The 21,003-nt window shown below is 41.2% G+C and overlaps 2 protein-coding genes across 3 annotated transcripts; both read right to left on the bottom strand.

Moving 5' to 3' along the window:
- Positions 1 to 5,051: 5,051 nt before the first annotated feature.
- On the bottom strand, positions 5,052 to 9,819 carry rps15a (ribosomal protein S15a). Its single transcript, XM_079219424.1, has 5 exons — positions 9,807 to 9,819; positions 8,694 to 8,831; positions 8,322 to 8,401; positions 7,926 to 8,011; positions 5,052 to 5,191 (listed from the first exon to the last, which is right to left on the bottom strand). Exons 2-5 carry the CDS (start codon positions 8,824 to 8,826, stop codon positions 5,098 to 5,100), a joined length of 393 nt encoding a protein of 130 aa, XP_079075550.1. The 5' UTR covers positions 8,827 to 8,831; positions 9,807 to 9,819; the 3' UTR covers positions 5,052 to 5,097.
- A 2,351-nt stretch (positions 9,820 to 12,170) lies between these two features.
- Positions 12,171 to 17,700, bottom strand: notum2 (notum pectinacetylesterase 2; the record flags this gene model as incomplete). Of its 2 annotated transcripts, none has more annotated exons than XM_079219139.1 (12): positions 12,171 to 12,474; positions 13,012 to 13,059; positions 13,175 to 13,322; positions 14,169 to 14,269; positions 14,475 to 14,663; positions 15,010 to 15,112; positions 15,197 to 15,309; positions 15,954 to 16,014; positions 16,136 to 16,231; positions 16,821 to 16,873; positions 17,063 to 17,224; positions 17,540 to 17,700. In XM_079219139.1, the coding sequence occupies 12 exons, from the start codon at positions 17,698 to 17,700 to the stop codon at positions 12,171 to 12,173; spliced, it is 1,539 nt and encodes a 512-aa protein (XP_079075265.1). The 2 variants fall into 2 exon arrangements, with proteins under 2 accessions (XP_079075265.1, XP_079075264.1); XM_079219138.1 differs by having other exon boundaries at positions 17,063 to 17,269; positions 17,570 to 17,700.
- Between the last annotated feature and the right edge of the window lie 3,303 nt (positions 17,701 to 21,003).

The following is a 21,003-nucleotide window of genomic DNA, read 5'->3' as shown; positions in this document are numbered from 1 at the left end:
ATAAGTGTATCAGTGAAATGACCATATGACAATGCACAGCCCTCTATTTCACCTTGGAATGTGTGAATTCATTTGTATTTGAAGATACAACAGTCCTCCTCTCTCTCGCTCTCTACAAAAGATACATTTTCATATCTTCTTCTCAGCTGGTCACCATTTATACCAGAATTTCCTCTGGTCTTTGTAGATACAGCGTCTGTCGGAGCTGTGTTGGGTGGTGGAATAAATCACAATGTGCGATGCAAAGTATGACCTCATGCAACATATGGTAACATAAGCTATATGTGTTTGCTTTGGCACAAAAGCAGCCCTGCACAGGACTGTGTGACCTTATACCTTGAAATCACTTGTATGTTGTTTACACTGATGCAAAAGGTTTTGTCTGCTTTTGATTGTGGTTACCAATTCTACTTTTCTTTCCCCATAAATGCAGATTCATTGCGACAGAAGACAGCGTTGATCAAAGTTGAACAAATTCCTTTGACTTTTATCACGTTTTTATTTGGAAAAAAAACCCTGACTGAGTTGTGCTGTTTCCTGAACAACTCCAGATCTGTCAAGGAGTCCGATGCAATATCCACCAGACTTTGTTTCCCACCCTGTGCTTGAATATTTGATATAAAAAATATATCTAACGTTTGCAATTGCAAGATAATTGCCTCAATTCACTTTGCACATCCCTTTTCACTTTTCAGTCTTTGTTTTTCTCATTCATTTCACTGTGACCCCCTAAGTGATTTATGGCGGTAAAAGACACTGTAGAGCGGAGTAAAAGAAATGTCGGTCCTTTGACTGTATCCACTTTTTGAACTTTTACTGCTATTCCAATATTAATTCTGTTATCTCTGAATCAATCATAATTAGTCTTGCAGCTTGCCAGCCAGCCTGGCCTGAATGCAGTATGAGGAGGAATACTGAAGATAAGACATGTTTCTACTGCCCTCAAGTGGTCAGACGGGGAACTCCAGCGACAGTACAAATAGAGCTACGGGTATTGGACCTTCCTGACACCATCTGTTATCCACAGTGCAGCTGGACAAGGGAGCTCTGTGAAAACTGATGACATTATAGCGAGCAGCTAATACGTTTCCAGACTCCAATGGGCCGTCTCTCAGTTTTCCGTGGTAATGGATGTGATGTTTGCACAAGGACCTCGGTGTCAACTGTAAAATGCTTTCCTCCTGCAAGGAATTTACAGCACTAAATTGCTTTGCTCGAACTCCATCAACATCACACTGGGAAAGACCACGGAGAGAACAAAGCATCTCACAGTGCTCTCATTTCTCAGCCCGAGTTGCAACAAGAAATTACTTGAGGCAATGGAGATTTTGTCTACGGGAATGGCAGAGGTTAGCAAGTAGAACAAAAATCAATGTGGAGAGACACAGCACCAAATCTCCCCATTTCCTTCACACACTGACTAAATGTATACTGGAACTTTTGCCATTTTACTTTTAACAACAACAACAACAACAACAACAACAACAACAAAATGAATTCACTCTGCGGTACAATTGCAACTTATCCACTGTCGGAAAAAACAGATTTTAAACATTTTAAGAAGCACAACAAAACCGAGTGAACATTGATTTGGGGATTTGCACGTCAAAAGACAACGAGACTCAAGGCCAAAGGTCGGATGAATATCGGTGAAGTATTCAAAAGGAGAGGTTGCATTCAAACGGAGAGGTTGCATTCAACCGTTGCTTCAACAGCCAATAACTAGATTTCAATGGTTGGTTTTTGAATTTTGAAAAGCTGAATTTACAATGTGAAGCAGATTTTCTGCTTCACATTGTAAATTCAGTTTTTCGAAATTGTTGGATCAATTTCAATGGTTTCTTTTGACTTGCAAATTGCGATGTATGGTGGTTGGAACTTAAAATAGTGGCAAAGTTATTAAAAAACTATCTGCTGGGCTACATACCACAACATGTGTGGGAGAACTGATCTTTTAACTTTCTCATTATTTGAGAATGCTTCAACCATCTTTATTTTAGTTAGCTAATAAATTATTCAACATATTAGCATGGTCTCAAGCACAATATTTTCCATCTTGCACGTTCTGCAACGAGTGGCTCTCTCGCTCCCCCTGCCTTTGGCTCTTTCTATCAAAGAAAGCCAAACAGCAGACTTTTTGTTTCCGTATTAATGTATTCTATTTGTTTTGAGAGCTGCACGTCTCCTCCTCCTCTCCTCTCCTCCACAGCAGCGCTCTAACCCCTTCAGGGACATCTCGGGGATCCAGCTGACATCTGGTGCAGACTGGAGAAGCATGTTGGAGGCCGCCGGGCTATGGATCCTGATCCCCAGATGCACGGCTGCATATTGTCTTCAAACAGACTCGGTCTGTGGCAGAAACAGGGAGAGGTTTGCAGGAATAAGGGAGGAATAAGGGAGGCTTTTCAGAAGGCATTGCTTGTGACTCCACGTGTTCCTTCTCAAGACATTTGCAGTTTGAAAGCGCCTCATAACTTTGGTCTCTACTCGGATGCAGAGGTGCTCTTAGTGGGAACACATGGATGTTTTAGGTTGATGAGATAATATATATACTACTTTTAGGTTACTTGGACTAAAGACTTGTTTTTTGAAGAAGGCCGGCTCCATCATCGACTGCAAGCAGGAGTTTCTGGAACAGGTGGTGGAGAGGAGGACACTGAAGAAATGATTGTCCATATTGGACAACCCGGACCACCCTCTCCACCAACTACTGCAGGGACAGCGGAGCACTTTCTCCAAAAGACTCATCCAGCTCCGCTGCCACAAGGACCGTTACAGGAGAACATTCCTGCCCACGGCAATTAGACTTTACAATAAGTCACCTCTTGCCAGATCCTCTGTTGACTGATTGATTAATCACATATATTTTGCACAAAAGAAAAAAACATATCTGCTGTACATATTTCATCCCAGCTATTTTTATTTGTATTATTGTATATATCTTTTATCTTTCATCCCTGTTGTTTTTATATATTTATTTTTTGTTTGTAATTTGCTGCTACCCCGACATCAAATTTCAGCACGGACAACAAAGCTGGCCAAAGTTTAAAAACAACAACAATGACATTTCTAAACAGCAATAGTGGTGTAAGGTGTTATAATAAATAGGGCATGATTACGGCTTACCATTTATATGTAAATCTGGACTATTTTGAATGATGGAGAATAACTTACACAGAATTACTAACGATGCTTATCTCAAATGTGTCATACTTTCTGGAACTTACATTCCTATTTGATATTTCCAAGTTCTTTCATGTCATACCTGAATTTTAAGATACGGTAACTTACTAATCTTGATAAGATGCAAACCAATTTAAATGTATTGCTTTTCCACCTTTGAAAGGGTATGTAAATGCCACTATCCAAAGCTGACCAGAAATGTGTTTTTAAAAAGCAGATTTTCACAAATTTCTACCCGGGGGAGCATCTTTCTTCTGGAGTCTGGCAGAGTTTCTGGTGAAGTGCTACTTTTTTTTTACTAGAAAGTTCAAAGTCAAGAAAAAGACAGCACAAATGGGAGTGAGGGGGCGTTCGAGGCTTTCAAGGTTTCAGACACATTTTAAAAACGGACCAGATGGCCAGGGCCTTTGACCAAATCAGTCAATAAGTTGCTCCTTGGGAAAATGAGGCTCTGCTTCTTTTGGTCTGTGCTCTTTGATACTTTACAGAATCTCCCACTCATAAAAACTGCAACTACTATCAAACTGTTTACAAGCCATCTGATCAAGTGGTTTATTTGTTGCTGCCAAGACAGCTGACCTCATATGTATTATTGTCAAAATGTCACCGCTAACGGAGCATGAAAGCCAGTACTTCTGATGTCTCTCAGCGTCTGTATCCCCAGTTTTCAAAAGCAGCATAACAGTTTGTTTTTTCTTTTTACAAGGCAGCCTTGAGTGCTGTGAGCCCATGAGGAAGGCGAGCAGCGTGTTATGCTCTCAGCCCACGAGGAGCACTTGGACAGAGATGTTGCATTAGCGGGCTGTTACCTCTCCTCTTCAGAGTCTAATGTGAGGTCAGATGCCAGACTCCTAAGAGGCTGGGGACAAGACTACATACACACAGGACCCCAGAAGAGATCACACCAGTGAGAGGATTGCAGGAGGCAGGGCTTTTTACAAGCTGCCAGTCATCAAGCAAGGCTGTGGCTTAATGGTCGCTAGGGCCAGAGACAACATGGATGTCCTTATTAGAGGCGTCTGTGTCAGAGCACAAGTCCTCTTCACAGGCAGGTATGTTGTGTATGGTAGGAACTCTCCAAGGCCCCAGTCAGGCATGTCACACATTTAAACCACTTGCAGTCGGGTCTAATGTTTTTTTGGTCTCGATGGACATCCGCATGTTTCTCGTATACTTTTTCATATCTCAAAAGCTGCCATCAGTGGGATGAACGATAAATGCTTTGTTTTCTCAGGTGACCGTGCAGCAACTTTGAGCTTGAGCCAAGCGAAACGTTTTTGTTCTTGCGTTTCACTCTTGAATTACGAGGAGCAATGACCACAGATTGAGATATTATGCTTTCACATTCATAACATCCTATGTCCACAGGTTGTATAATTTGAGGTCAGATACCATTTGCTCACATTGGCTTTATGTCATCTTAAAAAGTTAATGGCATTCTACCAAGCCAATACCATTTATTTTTTATTCATGCCCTCATTTTTGGTCACTGGTTGGACATCAAAATAGATTGTTGAAATGTATATTTTTTGCTCCACATAGAAGTGATGTTCGTTGGTACCATGAATATCTGACAAATCTTGCACAGCAAAACTATTTAATTTGAGCAAAATTTGGGAGGAAAAACAGCAGACTACTTTTTACCCTGTTCCCTCGTCAATCAACTTTTGTTCAAATGCTTTGTCAATTAAAATGCATGAATTTGTTTTTCATGACATCTTTACATGCGCCTTCTCTGTAAAAATTCAAATACAGACTAGCACTAGCGTGTTCTACAAGGATTTCGGTCTCATCCCAGGGACATTTGTGTGACTAAAGCTCCATTCCTTTCAAAAGTCACCTCTTTGTATACAATAAAGCACAGCAGACAGCTTTCACCTGTCATTTTTTTTTTAATTCGCAGTTCTTTACATTTTAGAAAAAGAATCCAAGGATTTTGCCTCCTGTGTGTTTCCGTCTGGCCTCCTCGTGGTCCATGATGCCAGCTGAGGTGGTCAGCACAATGTATCTGTGGAAACAAAAGTCAGCCCGTTACTAAACTCAGAAATCTTAAACTGCAGCATGCTGCATGAGATACATAACTCAATATCTTTCACACGGACCACAATTATATAGTTACATGGACACACTATAGCATCACTAAAACATGTACCATCTTAAAAAAAAAAAAAAGATTCTGTCCTCCAACAGGCACGTCTATAGTCTGTTAAAAGCAGCAAAAATAAAGAGGTCTCCTTACAAACATCTATAGATTCTACACTGGAAAGCCACAAAATACCTTGATATTTTTCCATCCGATTAAACCCAATTTGCTAATATTTAGCCTTTTATTAAGTTTGCCAAAGCAATAACTGATATGAAAACCTATTATAGGACCTCAAATGTCTCCAAGATATGTACTGATTATTAGCCCGGAGGATGTGGTAGATACTCAAACCTACTCCAGGCCGATTGGTTACATGGAGTGCACATTTGTTGAATATTAAGCTTTTTCTAGCCGGGTGGAACCGGACAACTTCAAAGTAACAACTGGTAACTCTCGAAGACAATATGCATCATGAAAACTACTGCCTTGATGCCCCATCAACAGAAGAAAACCCATCAGCTATTGACAAAAGTTATTTTAGCCCCACACTACCCCATAAAAGCTTCTGCAGGTCAGCAAACCCCATTTTCTCTTCAGATAAGAAAAACAGCAATTCAACGCGTTCCCTGTAATGGTAGCCGGTCATCCAAATTAGTAAATGGGGTCAAGTTAACATACAAGACCAAACATTTTTTGGTCGTTTCAATTTGACCAGTCACTCCATTCACGATAAATAACATGTCTTTAACTCACATTCTGCATCGACAACGCAGTAAACTGGCTGCAGATACAGAACGACTGCCTACATACAGGCTCTTACTAGCACTGATTAAAATAACTTTCCTCTTTTCTACAGTGGTCAACAGTGTCTTGAACAACAAAAAGTAATGATAAACACTTAAGACAGGTCTATTATGCAGGGTTCTCTGGCATAGAGAATTAAAAGGCAACTGCCTCGTCAGATTTCCGGGCGCCCCGAGCGCTCGAAGACATCGTCATGGAAAACACGGTTGCCCCCCCCCCCCTCAACTTGGTGGATTTCTGTCATCTGTAACTGCAATTACAGCATCGGTGCTACTAAAACTACCAAAGAGGTGTCTACGTCTGGACCACAGCAAAGAGGCCACCACAATGTCTCTGCTGGTAACGTGCCACCACAGCAAAAAATAAAATGCAGGTAACGCAACTCCTCCTCCCTGTTATTTGATGTTTTAATATATGTTTTTCTTTGTAAAAGACAATCTGCGTTTGTGAAAGCCGCGCCATATGTCCCTTAACTACAACACTAGCGGGACTGACTAAGTATACACCAGTAAATTGTAAGGAAATTAAGTATTCTTTATAAACTTCTCACACTTTATTAAGTTCAAAAACATCTGCAAAATGTGACGTTAGTTCATTACAATAGCCTTTGTAACAGGACTACCATATACGAGGAAAAGCAAATTATCTAAATCAAGTATCAAAATCCTTTAAAAAAGCAGTCTGTCTTAAGAAAGCTTTGAGTAAAAAAGGGTGGCGATTCTTTGAAGTAAAGTTTTATCGGGAAAATATGTTTTACTGCTTCACAAAGGGAAGGGCCTTACATTCATGCAAATACTATTTTGCTGGCGGAATCAATTTGTTTTCCAAAATATTTATATCACTATCTGTGGTCTCAGTTTCCCATGTCATGTGCTACTTTAGTACACCATAACAATTAGTGGGACTGGGACCAATAATTCATATTATTAACACCACTGACTATGTATGTAACAATTGTCTTTTTTAATCATAATTACAAAATCAAAAAATACATTAAAAAGCATAAATAGTGATGCTTGAGCCAGCTTGATGCATGCTGCCTCGGTACACGTATGGGGTGGACATGAGCAGGATGGTACCACCTTTTTTTGTTTATAAATTATTCTCTAGCACCACAGTATTCACATGTTGGTCTAAAATACAACTGTTTTATCAAAATGCAATTTCACCCATGTCATTCTAAAAAAAAATGTGCCATCTGACCTGACACAGGTTTTGGCATGATGATGATGATGATGATGATACACATGCAGTATAAATACAAATATCCTTAAAGCCTGTTTAGTAACGTTACACAGTAATTTGGATGCGGTTTGCATACTCCAAGTTTGGAGAAGCAGACAGGAAAAACTGCACGAAGTTAAGGAGTGTACAGCTGTGTGAATGCCAAACTAACAGATCAATGCAGTGGTAGACGAGCAACTCTTGTGTACTAAGATAATAGTAGCATTTGACTTGAAACAGAATATATGACTGATTCAGTTCTGTTTACAAATGGCTGAAAGGGCATTTCTATTTAAAGAATAATAAAAACTGAGCGACCTGCCCTCTAATTGTTTTTACATTAAAAAAAAAAAACAGTCTAATATAGAGCCAATTGGGATTCTGAGCACAAAATCATTATCACCATCTTCAAATCTCTTGAGGGAAAAGTAAATTAAACAATTTCCCAACGCAACCGCACAGGACCACAAAGCAAAAGCATGCATCCTAGCAGGAAACGAGAGCGAGAATGGACTTAAAAAGGTCCAGTGGGTTCAGCACTACACTGCCATCATTCAGGTTTATTTTGTGCATTTCTTACAATATATATTAAACAATATCCACAAAGGTTAGTGAATACAATTCTCACCCAAACTGTCTTGATGGCAGCAGGTTGTTCTGCCACTTCTCCAGATCCTTGAGCTGGAGATCAAAACGTGGACTGATCACGCCACACTGAAAGACACAAAAACACGCTGGTTAACACCTCACATTCAAGCGTGAAGTAAAATACTGTAAGATGCACCATCTGTGAAAGCTTGATCCCCTGTTGCATTTAACACTTTTCAAAAAACAAGGCACTCTTTAACAATGTGTTTAATTAAAGTAGCTGCTCAAAAGCTTTTTACATCTCGTGGCTTGCTTGTATCATTTAGAAGAGCAGACATAAGGGAACTGTTTTAAACGCAGCCAGATAATTCAAACACTGCATTTAATTGAAATGTTCTTACAATCAGTGGTATAGCTGGATCAACTAAGACAATACCTTGTTCAGCCTGCCTGTGAGATTGACGACAATTTTTCCAGCTCGGTGGTCATCAATGATCTCAAACTCACCAATGTAACCTGGAGGTACAAATGACAAAGAACAGTAAGTATAAAACACCACTAACATATAGACTAATCACGCTTTTGTCTCAGACAATAAACTCGAGTCATTATTACCATTCCTAAAAAACATGTTCTGCTGGATGTTGACCATTCCCCAACTACACACTTTTGTAACTTGCATCCCCTTTCAGCTTTACAATAGATGGTATGCACAGAGCGTTGCCACTTTCACATGGCCAAATCATTAGCCTGGTGTTTCTTAATACCAAAACACCACTCAACAATCAGAAAACAACCTGTCACTTACCGTGCTTCATCATGACGGTTAGGAAGCGCACAATAACCTTGGAGCAGGGCCTGAGGAGGACCTGGCGTTTCCCACGCTTCTCAGCATTGTTGATGCATTTCAGAGCATCCGCGAGAACGTTCATGCGCACCATGATGCCTGCAGACGAATAAAAGAGACACATGAAGTGATTAGAGTGATGTGTGTGAGCCAGAGCTAACAAACGAAGCTGTGCATAGCTTCACATCCCACTGTGGGAACAGGATTCAGGGCCCCCAAACCACTTCATTATAGTCAATGCTTTACAGACTACGGAGAGGAGACTTAACCTGTGTTTTCACATCGTGGATATATGAACCTCGTTGATCTGAAGAGAATTTTACTTTAATAAAAAAAATAAGAGCATCACACTCCATACAATACGACTAAAGATAACGTCGGACCTCATCCTTATACATTGGAAATTAATGTACTAGAATTGAAGCACATACAAGCTACGTCCAATAAGCAAAGTCTGTCCAGCCCTTTTCTTCCACGACTAGTGCATTTATCACACAGCTAACGTTACTAGCAACTAGGCTAACATTGGTGAGTTACGGAGGATGACCATTTTTCCGATTCCAACGGAATTTTACGCACAGCAGATGAACTCACAATTTACTTGAGTAACACTGAATAAGTACAACCCTCACAAAGCATGGTCCTTCACGAGCACCGGGAAGCTAACACACCTAGCCGACTACGTTACGTTGACAAAGTGGCGAAGCATCCCTCCCAACACAGTGTTCAACGACGTGTCGACCTCGTACAACAGGCGTTACACTCGCATTTCCACGGAAAACGTGTTATGTGGTAAATACATATTCATTGCAAGTGAAAAGACACTCCTGTGGTTTCAAAGCGAACGGTTTCAGGCGCCTTGAACGCACCAATACGAAGGGCCGAACGGAGGGACTGCTCGGCAATAGTTGTAGACCAGTTGTGTTTAACTAGTCTGATTAATCGAAGCCATAATCATCCCAAATCATTCATACGCACTTTTGCTTCAAGATGATCACATAAATGGAAGATATAACATTCAGATGCTTAAGATACTTAAACGATTGACAGTGGCAGTGAAAACAGGCATCTTACCGGTTCTGCAATATGGCGGAAAGAGGAAGTGGATTCGAACGGCAGTGCATTATGGGAAAAAATCCAAGACTTTTTTTTAAATTGAGATGAACCACACCACCATGACGTTACTGTATTCATGTTTTCGATAAGAAACGCACTGCACACCGGCTGTGCCAATGTAAAACGATAAAGAGATTATTTCTACATTTACAAGTGTTCCGTTAATGTGGCCTCCAAAAAGGTCTTTCTGGGAAAAAAACATTTGCAACCCGGTGTCACCATCAGATACGTGCAGGATCTTTAGTTTATGTGTTAAGTTTAAAGCAGCGCCTCCCAGTAGTAAGGATGTACAATTGCATGAATACGTTTGTATCCATCCCATGCACAAAGTGTCAAATGTATGCATAATGCATTTTACATGCATTTAAATGTTCTTATCTAGAGCAATATCGCCTGCTGACTGCAAACAAATATTTATTTTCAGCATAAAAAACAAAGCTTATTTATTGGTTTATACATAGTCAATTTAAGTGCAAGAGGGAGGATATGACCTTGTGATTTGGCAGCAAAGGAAAGTGGACAAGTTGAATTTCCTCATTTTATTTTTTAATAATTCTAGATTAGGGTGTCTTTGTTGTGAAATTTTCCAAAAGCACAATATCTGTACGACAGAAGAGGCTACATCATAGGTTCAAGGCAGTCTTCAGTATGTGTCACATTTGCTAGCAGGCTCCAGGTGCATGATGCCCCCATGCAGAATGTGTGCAATCTTTTAATTTGTGTTTCTACTGAGCAGTGGAATTTTATGGACATACCCTTTGAAGATAATGTGTGTTATTTACTGCAAACTGAGATTAGTATATAATAAAATCTAAGAATTTGATCAAATAAAATGCCAAGATAAAGCAGGAAATATGTTTGTTTCTTTCAAAAGGTCCATTGACACAAGCAAAGACACATATTTTATTCTTTTCCCATTCAAGATACCAGTCAACCAGTGTTTTTATTATTAGATTATGTCACTTTATTCATATCTTGCAGTATGGTGCATAATTGCTCTTATTTATCCACATTAGATTACTCAGCATATGAAGAGAAAGTCGTGAGATGTAAATGCTCCTCAGACTGATTGACTATAGGTTCTTGTGGATCCACAGACACGTATTAGTGCCCTCTAACAAACTGGGCCGGAGGACAGAGACAAAGGACACACCGTGTGCATCTTCTCATTGCAACTTTGTACATACTACGATTGTGTTACAATACAGACTTCAAGAGAATCAACAAACAGAAGTCCATGTTGTCAGAGCAAATTCAAATCTTTATTCCTTGTTCAACATGAGCAACAACTCAGTCTGATGCTTGTTAACAGCTGGAACAATTCTTGTCACATTATTATCATTTGTTATTACAGTACCTAGATGAAAAAAAAACATACAGTTACAGTAGCATCTGAAAATGCCTTGCAAAACATGCACAACATTGGTAAAGAAGCATGAGTTGCAAATATTGATAACGATTAATGATTGTAATACATAGCCTGTACTATGTCCATGCATGTCACTAGATAATGATCCTGACCACTGAGCGGTAAATAACCACAGCGTTGTTTTTAAGGCGATTATATGTTAAGTAGTTGAACTCCTGCCGGCCTATACAGAAGAACATCATGCACATTCACCATCAGGAGCTAGAGACTAAAACTAAGTCACAGAAATCACAATCGGTGTCTTTGGAACAGTGTGTGTGAAAAACATTATCGGGTTAGTGTGAATCCAAATCAGAATAATCCAAAGTGGACACATCATGAATAACTGCTATTGTAGGAAAAGTATGACTGTTTGGTAGAACGTATTTCCCGGTACATGAATCTTTCTCGAAAGCATATTAAAATGTTAACCTACGATAATATATTGTGTGCAAATGTTTATTTTTATGAGTCTTGTTAAAGCAACATTTGCTGATATTTTGAAGGAGCCTCTATTTATTATAAATGTCCAACTCTATTGCTATGCTCTAAGGTTTGATTTTCCTGTAGAGTGATGAGGATGAAAGTGTGTTGAAGGAGAGAGCCTACAGTATGTCTGGTCATCTGCTGAAACTCAACGCTATTCAACTAGCACAGCTCAAACAGCTTTGATTTAGACCCAAAGCTCTTTCCTCTCGTGTCCAGTAGGGGGACAGCCAAACCACTCAGACTCAGTGACATAGCCACCAGTCAAATCACCATATTAACAGACACATGAAACATAATGGAATGCTGAGCAGCACAAGACGTAGTAACCAGATTTATGTACTATTTCGATGGTTACATTAAAATTTCAATACATTATTTCTTCTATTAAGCTTTTGTATGGCTCAAGCTTCTAACCACTTTTACATTTAGCCACCATTGCTAACCATGCTGGTCAGATAATCTGCATCTCCATGGGGATCCAGACCCAGCTTCTGGAGGTCAAGACCCATGCTGACCAGCATCTGGAGCAATGTGAGCTCCTGCTGCGTGGCCCGGTCCACCAAGGCTGGGCAGGTGGGGTTGCACTGGGGCCACTGGCAGGTGTCCACCAGGTGGAAAGGACAGCCTTTGGCTGGGGTTCTGTGGTTGCGGGTGGCCTCCAGACTCCTGTCCCAGCAGTGCAGGGCCCGTGGCAGAGAGGTGCCTTTAACTTGGAAACTCATCCAGTTGCTGGAAGAATAACAGTACAGGGAAGTTAGGGATTAGAAATACACAGAGGCAAATGTAGAGAAAGAAAGAAAAAGTAAAGTGAAGACCAGGAAAGTGTCATCAGTGATGTCATGGACTGATCACAGGATTCTAAATTTACTTTAGCCATTTTTGGCTCATCATTTTATTGCAGCAAGTGTTACCTCACAGAACAGCAACTGCACAGTTACCTATACTGACCTTGAACCTTCAGTTCCTTCCATAAAGAATCTTCACCCTCATTAAATACACTTAACTTAGTCTAACTCTGTAAACCGAGCACTGACCCATCAATATCCATCTGTGCGCCAAAATAATAAGTGTGTTCAAGGGGTACCGAGGGGTTAGGGAAAGTGTGAAATGGCATTTGGTGACGTGAAGAATGTGGTGTGATGAACGAGCAAACAAAAACAGCAGCATCAGCTCATAGGGAGAGATGACTACTGGATTTGAGAATAAAGTGAGGGCAGAAGGCATGAAAGTGCATTCCCACCAAAGGAGTCAAATATCCAGTCTTACCTTTTGGTGATCACTGTGTGGGAGAGGCAGGACGGAGCAAACACTGCCCTGAAAAACACAAACAGAAGAATACAGCCATCTCTCGACGTTAGCCCACCTTTTATTTGAACCCCCAGGTGCTTATTAGATTGATTAATATCACTTTTCTTCCAACTTTTCTTACGTGACATCTCTCAGTGAGATCTTGAGCTCCCTGCCCAGGTTCTGAATGTACTGCCACTGCTCCTCAGACAGACTCTGTCCTCCCATATAGATGTTCTCCACTCTCAGCTGTTCCTCATCAAACAGCCACTGCACAACAAACAGAGGGGCTACATGGAAAACAAAGAGTTCAGTTTTAAAGATGCTCTAATCCAGGGGTTCTCAAATGGGGGTATTTGGGATTAAACAAATATATTTAAAATTAGCATGAATTCAAAAATAGTTTTTTAATAAATATTCAATAATATAAGTGTAAGTTCTTCAACTGAATTGTATATATTATATATTAAATCAGACACTGATGGCACAGCACTGTATATTACATATGTATGTATGTATTACATGTATATTACACCAAAAATGCTTTGGGCCGGTTAGGGATTACTTGGCTGAATAAAATTACACAGGGGGTGCATCACTGAAAAAAAGGTTGAAAACCACTGCTCTAATCAATATATTCATGCAAACAATGGGTCAGATGACTATGTGGCTATGAGAAATGGGACGCTCATAGTGATGAACTGAGAAACCTCTATGGAGCTTTATATCTTGTATCAGCAAATCTTTTAGTTTTACTAACAGCAAATACATTTATTTTGATTCAATCGCACGGCTCTCATCAGCGTTGTTTTTCCAAAAAGCTCTGATTAAGGCATTGTTGCCTTCACAAAAAAAAATCTGAAGTAAAGTAAATGGTTGAGCTTTCAATTCTGACATGAAATCATTCTAATAGGTCCGGTTTGTCACTGGTGTTTTTTCCTGTGTACCGGCCTATTTCTCTATCTGACCGAGAGTAGTTGCGACTTGGACGTGAGACGCAACTATGTGATTGCAGGTGTATTTCTCTGAACACAGCAACACCATAGGCCAAGCGTTCGACCCCTTCTGAACAGGTATGTTTTCAAAGGGCACCGCACTAGTCATGATACACTTAGGAGGCCCCAGCCAGCACTCACAGGTCAAGGTAGAGTACAGTTTGTGCCCAAAGAAGCACTGCCACTCCTCTCCTCTCTTATAGAGCTGCCGGCATCTGTCAGGTACAACTCCATTCCACAACCTGAGAAAACAACACACACCTTCAATACAGACAAATATATTTCTCAGTCGCTTTAACAATAAAAATAAATAAATAATTAAAAAACTAATACAAGAGCATTGTTATATTTGGTACGGCAAAGGAGAGATAATTTCTGTATCTGGCCTATAAATGTGTTTATTTGTATACAATCTATATAGGCTGACTGAAGAATGCATGACTTCACCTGAGTCCTATCTTGATAGCATCTTCAGGTGAGCAGGAAATAGTCTCAGGGCAGTTGGGTGATCTCGGCTGTTTACTCTCGAGAAACCATCCAGAGTCCACGAGGCCTCGGACCTGAGCCTCTGCACCGAGCTGCTCCAGCTGACTGGCCACCCTCTCGATGTTCAGCAAAACACCTGTTCCCCCAGCGCTACAGGAGAGCCAAGAAAATCCATAAATAGTTTGGCTTTGCGAGTGCCATTTTTGTTCCGGGGTATCATAATGACAGCGCATGCCAGCTATTCCCATTCAGACAGTGGATCTGGCTTTAGGTCTTCGCAGAGTCCAAACAACTAACCTGGGAGGAATGACAACCATTTCCGGGCAAGGCTCTCTAATAGATATTATGTCTTTATTGTCGACAAGAGGAAGCACCCAAAATAGAGCTTCTCTTGTTTAATGTTGGGCATGGAGATGGTCCAGAAGGTACAGAGGATGTAGGCTCTTGTCCAAAAGCTGTGGTCAGCATCAGACCGCAAGCGAAAAAACAAACTCACCTCGTGCCAGACAGCATGACAACCTTGGCCTGCTTGATTCCTTTGGGGATTAGGTCTTTGATGACCTCGCGGATAATCAGGGCTCCCATGAAGCTGTACTCAGCTGATAACAAATACACACATCAAATGACTAGGAGCACAATAATACACAGGAAAAAAAAAACTTGAAGGATCTGAAGAAACTTACTTGCATTAGTATTTCTATCTCTGTCTTTTTCTCTGCCTTGCCGTGGCCTTGGAGGAGGGGTCGGGGCAACCCCCATGCCACTCCATACATCACTGGAGCAGTAAGGGATGAATCTGCAGAAAAGGAGACAATCACATTTGTTAGAAGAACGCTTGAGGCCATCAAAACAATTCCACCCCTCCTCAATGAAGGTTATCTCTTCTGTCATTTATTAAAAATTGACAACCCCGTGCTAACCTCAATTAGCTATTGATCATTCAAATTGATCATACACATGGAAGATTGTGTTTTAAAATGTCTTTAAAAGGTAGTCTTATATATTCATGTTAATACTGGATCAAGTGACCATGCCAACTAGGACATTCATACCCACAATGTTAAACCCACAGAGATATCCTTTAGTTCTCCTCAATTCTGTCGAGCATTTACACATTTTTAGTCTCATTGTTTTGGTTTTACAGCCTGCAACTTTACTGTTTTGGCCCACGCTCACCATGATCGCCACCCTCTTCCAGACACAGCAGGGAGTTTTCTTTTAATTAAAAAAGCTTTACAAAAAAAACATTGTGCATTACCTGCACATCACCAAGTGAAAAAACAATAACAATAGGAACAAAAGTGATTTCTTACTGTTTTAAGTCATGAAATCATATATGGGGGGAAGTCTCTGTCTAACAAACATTTACAAAGAAGGATTGTCTGCATGTGACACCAGTAGCCACTATAAGACACACAGTGAGGTTATACCGGTACTTACACAATGTTTGCATTATGCCAGTGTGGGTTTTCCTGCACTTGAGAAGACAATATTCCAGTTCCTGTAAATGCAGCAATCAGAGAACATACATGTATCAATTTGTCTCACAAAAGGTTACTTAAAACAAGCAACATCATGGGAACAGAATTACATGCATTTTACAACAAGGCCAGCTGACCTACCTCTTTTTGTTTGGGGCCACTCCGATGAGCTCATAAGTCTGGGTATATTTTGGTACCTGGAATCACAGGTATCTTTGCTGTGACAGCACCAGCCACCTACAAATAATAGGGACTAATATTAGACATTCACATCAGGCACAGAAGGGAGACCCTTGTTAGCCCACCACAGAGGCCCTTGAGGAATGGATGGGAAAGGAATGCACCTGCAGCTTGGTCTGCTAACAAGACCATATTTTTGCTCAGAGATGGACAATAAAGACAAATTATTCCTTTAATTTGCAAACTGTCAGCACCTGTCAATTTGTTGATTGACTTTCAGCTTTGTACAAAGGGGTTTGACATACACAAATAAAATGATTAAACTTACCTGCCCATAATAATACACTACTAAATCATATATCCTGTTATAGAAATTCCAGGCAAAATGCTTATGTTTTGTAAATTTGATGCACACTTCCCCTGTGCTCTCAGGATACATACCGTAACTTAGTCAAACTGGAGGACAATCCACATACATTTCCCTAATTCAAAGTCTATCAAAGTGACAGGCAGTAACCAAAAAAGGAGAATAACAGAAGATGAGGTGACAAGATGACATCCCCATCAAAATTCCAATGGGGGCGTCACGTCAAAACCAGCTGACCCTTGAGGACTAATTTAACCAGTTGGCTTTTTAAAAACTCACCTTCCAGAAATAACAGCCATCGGCGGCTTCCTCTGAACTCCTTTAGGTAAAACCTGCAGAACCACAAATAAACAGGAATGAGGAGATGGTGGAGATAAAGCAGCCATGTATGGACACACATCAGTGTGTCCATACATGGCTGCTTTATCTCCACATCAGTGATCTGTTTGCAGTATTATCTGCAAACAGATAGCAAATGGCAAATATCTCATAATTTCCTCTACGGGAAAGAAACATCTCACCCAGCCACTGTTCCATCATTACATGTAACTTGGTTGTTCTTGAGGAAGTGCAGCCTCATATCATCTGTCTGTTGTCCAGCTGCTCGAGCTCCTGCAGCACCCTCCCGTCCTGCTTCAGCTGTGCCTCCAGTGCCTCTAGCGCTCCCAGAGCTTCCAGTGCCTCTAGGACTTCCACTGCTTCCAGAGCTCCCAGAGCTTCCAGTGCCTCTAGTGCTTCCACTGCTTCCAGAGCTGCCAGTCCCTCTAGTGCTTCCACTGCTTCCAGAGCTCCCAGTGCCTCTAGTGCTTCCAGTGCTTCCAGAGCTTCCAGTGCCTCTAGTGCTTCCAGAGTTCACAGAGCTTCCAGTGCCTCTAGTGCTTCCAGAGTTCACAGAGCTTCCAGTGCCTCTAGTGCTTCCAGTGCTTCCAGTGCCTCTAGTGCTTCCAGAGCTCTCAGAGATCCCAGAGCCTCCAATGCTTCCAATGCTTCCAGCTGTTTCAGGAGTCAGATCAACCACGGGGGGAGACTGCTGAACATCACCTCCTTGGTTCCCACCAGACTTCTTGGCAGACTTGCCACTAGCTTTAGCATTACGGTTGTTCTGACACCAGATTCCCCCGAGCAAAAGCAAGAAAGCAACCTTGCCTAAGATCTTCATATCTGAAGCAACAAAACGAGAACAGACACACGCAATGCATAATAACTCATTCATACTCTGGCTTCATACATGCACATGAAACACATTACACATTATTGGACCAAATCGTCCTCGTCTTGTAATCTAGTTGTCCATAGATTGTCTACATTAAATCCAACACTTTTCAACCAGGAAATTTACTTACTTCTCTAAGAAGAATCAGCTTTGAAGATGGTTGCTGAGGCACCCCAGGGGTCAGGAAGTGAGAAGTTCAGAGAGCAGTGATCAGGTGTGAGAGGAGAGATGATGAGTAGAGATGAAGCCTTGACCAGGTTTTGATGAAGCCTTAAAATCAGCTGTGAGCTTTATAGTGCCACCATATGGATCAGATTTCCTCCCATTTTCACTTGCAGCTCCAGCCAGACCTTGAGATAAACTACTGACGACACACCGCAAGGGGAGGTACTTGACGTCCAGTGGCGGGGAGAAACGATAACACACGCGTCTCTCAACACATTTCAAGTCTTTGCGCACACCCACCACTTAGCTCTCTCTCATCTGACTATGGCTCAAGAACGAGCTGCTCTCCTTCCCCCAATTGTCTCTCGACTTCTCCCTTCCATCGTCCATCTCTGATTGCCAGTGTTTTGATTTAAACATCTACATGGTCAGCATAACTGCATAGCCCTTTTTGGGTGGTATGTGACCCCGAGGTCATTGGAGTACACACTTCAAACACTTTCCGACATGGGAATGTATAGTACCGTAAGGGTTCCCGCATGGTCAACAATTTAGCGGACACTCTCAAGGCACAGATGGTGGACACTTGAGTTGGCTGGGGCAACAACCCCAAAACTTGTTTAAAAAGTGATTTAGTTTCTTATTTTTAAGCCTCAGAAATAAAAAATATAAAAAGATTGGCAGTAACATTTTTGATTCCTGAACAACGGGATGCAGGACACATCACAGTTGATAAAATACTTCAGTGGTTCAAATTGATTTTAATTGTGTCAATGACATGTAGCACCGGCGGGCAGTTGCCCGCTTTGACTAGTTGGTAATCCAGCCTTGTGCCACTAGGATGGCTGAAGGGTGACGTACCACTAATCGCTGAGGGTTCATGAGGCCAAGGGCTCGAAAATTCTCAACAATGAAATGTACACCATCCCGACGTGTCAATCACGTCAAATAGTGATTGCTTAGAAGGCCAAAGGCTGCTGGGGCTGAGGGGAGTGCTCGGTTGCAGGAGAAAGAGTAAAGTACAGAGGAAAAGAAAAAGCCAATAAACCATCTTAAAATTATGATTAGGTCAAAGGTGTACAGTAAAATGGGTAGCAGAATATTTGTCTGTTATTGGTGTCTTGGAGATTTTCATTCTCTTTTGGCAAAAGAAAAGAAAATTGGATGGAATGCTGTCCGCAATGATGAGCTAAACATTTATAAACAGGGCAGAAATATTTATCAAGGTTTGTCTCATTGCTTTGGCAGAATTATTATATGTTTGTCTCATTTTCAAGCATTTCAAGCTATTTGATCTATGTTCAACTATGGCCAGAATGAAAACTAAACTACTCAAAAATATGTCTGTGAGATCGTATGCACCTACGCGCAATAAAAAAAGTACCCTAAGGACATAACTATACTGAATTTGATCTACCGAGCTGAACAATTCTTCATTCCTTCAGTTGTCTTGAAGCATGCACACCACCATCTGTCTTCCCAGAAATCAATGCAACAATCTGTTTAACAGATACCTCAAATAGCTGAAAACCAAAAGAAATTGTTGTAAATCTATCACCATTTCGCTAGAATGTCACGAACAGAGAGATGGCATTGCTGCTATTTTGTTTTTCTTTGATATGGGATTGGACAGAATGATACGTTTTTCACAGCAGGCTTCAGATCAATGGATTTAAGTGAATTTGTGTGCTACCCCTCCAGTGATTCAACTTATCCAACTTGTCAAACATTGTCCTCCTTTGCATCTACAACAGACACTCACAAGCCCAACATACTTCTGGAGTCGATTACATTTGTCTCTTTTCTTTTGAAAAACTAACATTTTACATAACTTGTGAGGAGCTCATGAGACATGTTGAACTTCACCCTAACAAGGGCAACAGCTTGACCCCTTGTGCCGCACAAGAGCCATTCTTTCTCCCCTTGTGTTGTTATTTTTCACAGCCAACCTCCAAGGTCAGGACACCTAAAGCCAGGGTGGTCTGGGCACTTTGTCTGGTGAAAATGCGTGTCATCACCAACCTCAAGACCTGAGGGCCCGGCCGCGAGCTAGAATATTTGTCGGCTGATAGCTTCAAAGAAAGAGCGAACCAGAGACAGCAGTCATGTGCTGGATTTTTACGCCTGCACAACAGCACAGAAATGTTGCAACTCACAGGTAACAAGTCCAAAATCCAACCGTATAAACAACACATTCAAACCATAGAGTGTCAGGTAACAAGCTCTTGTTGTAAGATTGCAACACATGTTGCGTAAAAAATAAACAATAAAACCTTCCATAAGGTTGTGAACCATACCAAAAGTATGCCTTGCAGCCTTCTCTGCCATGTTGCGTGTAATTGGACAATCTACAACAGCATCCCTCTGAATCTATGTTGTCACCAGCAGTGCAGCGCATAGCTAGGAAAAGAGGCCCATGATTAATAGGAGATAGTAGTGGTATCTTTACAAGCCACATGAGAACGAGCCTCAGGCAAGAGATAAGAGACCTGGCTGGAGTAACACTCTCCATTCAATCAGTGAGGATGACAGGCAGATTTTAGCGGGATCAGTGCAAAGTGCTCGGCCATTGCAGGAGGCTAGCAGGTGGGATGGGCAAAACTATCCCTAAAACCAGGTGTCAAGAGGCCTTGCGTGGCAACCTTCTACAGACTGCCAATACATCAGTGTGATAGATGGAGGAGGGGTCAGTGGCACGAATACAAGGTGTTGGATTTAGGAGGGTTGGGATGGTGATGTAACAGGCATAGCGTTGGATAGCTGACAAGCAAATACGTAATGTGTGCTGCGAGAAGCTGCAGCTTACTCTGCTGAACCTCTCACAAGCAAACTATGTGTTCTATCCACCTTATTGGCGTGCCAGACGCACCTTCATCCGGGCAAAATATGTTCCACCTCGAATATGAATACCAAAACCACAATCCTAAACAGCCAAAGATGTGTAAAGGACAAATCGTGAGATTACGGAACTGAAAGCATCACGTCTTAAGTGAAATACATATAAAGTCATGTAACTTGCATGTACCCTGTTTTTTCCTGAAACAATTTCTGCCATGAAAATGTTATCTTCTCCATCAGGGTTTT

This window comes from Taurulus bubalis (genome assembly GCF_910589615.1).
Source record: "Taurulus bubalis genome assembly, chromosome: 6".
Lineage (NCBI taxonomy): Eukaryota > Metazoa > Chordata > Actinopteri > Perciformes > Cottidae > Taurulus > Taurulus bubalis.
Note: the sequence above shows the minus strand (reverse complement) of the source record. Positions and strands in the feature narration are given on the sequence as shown.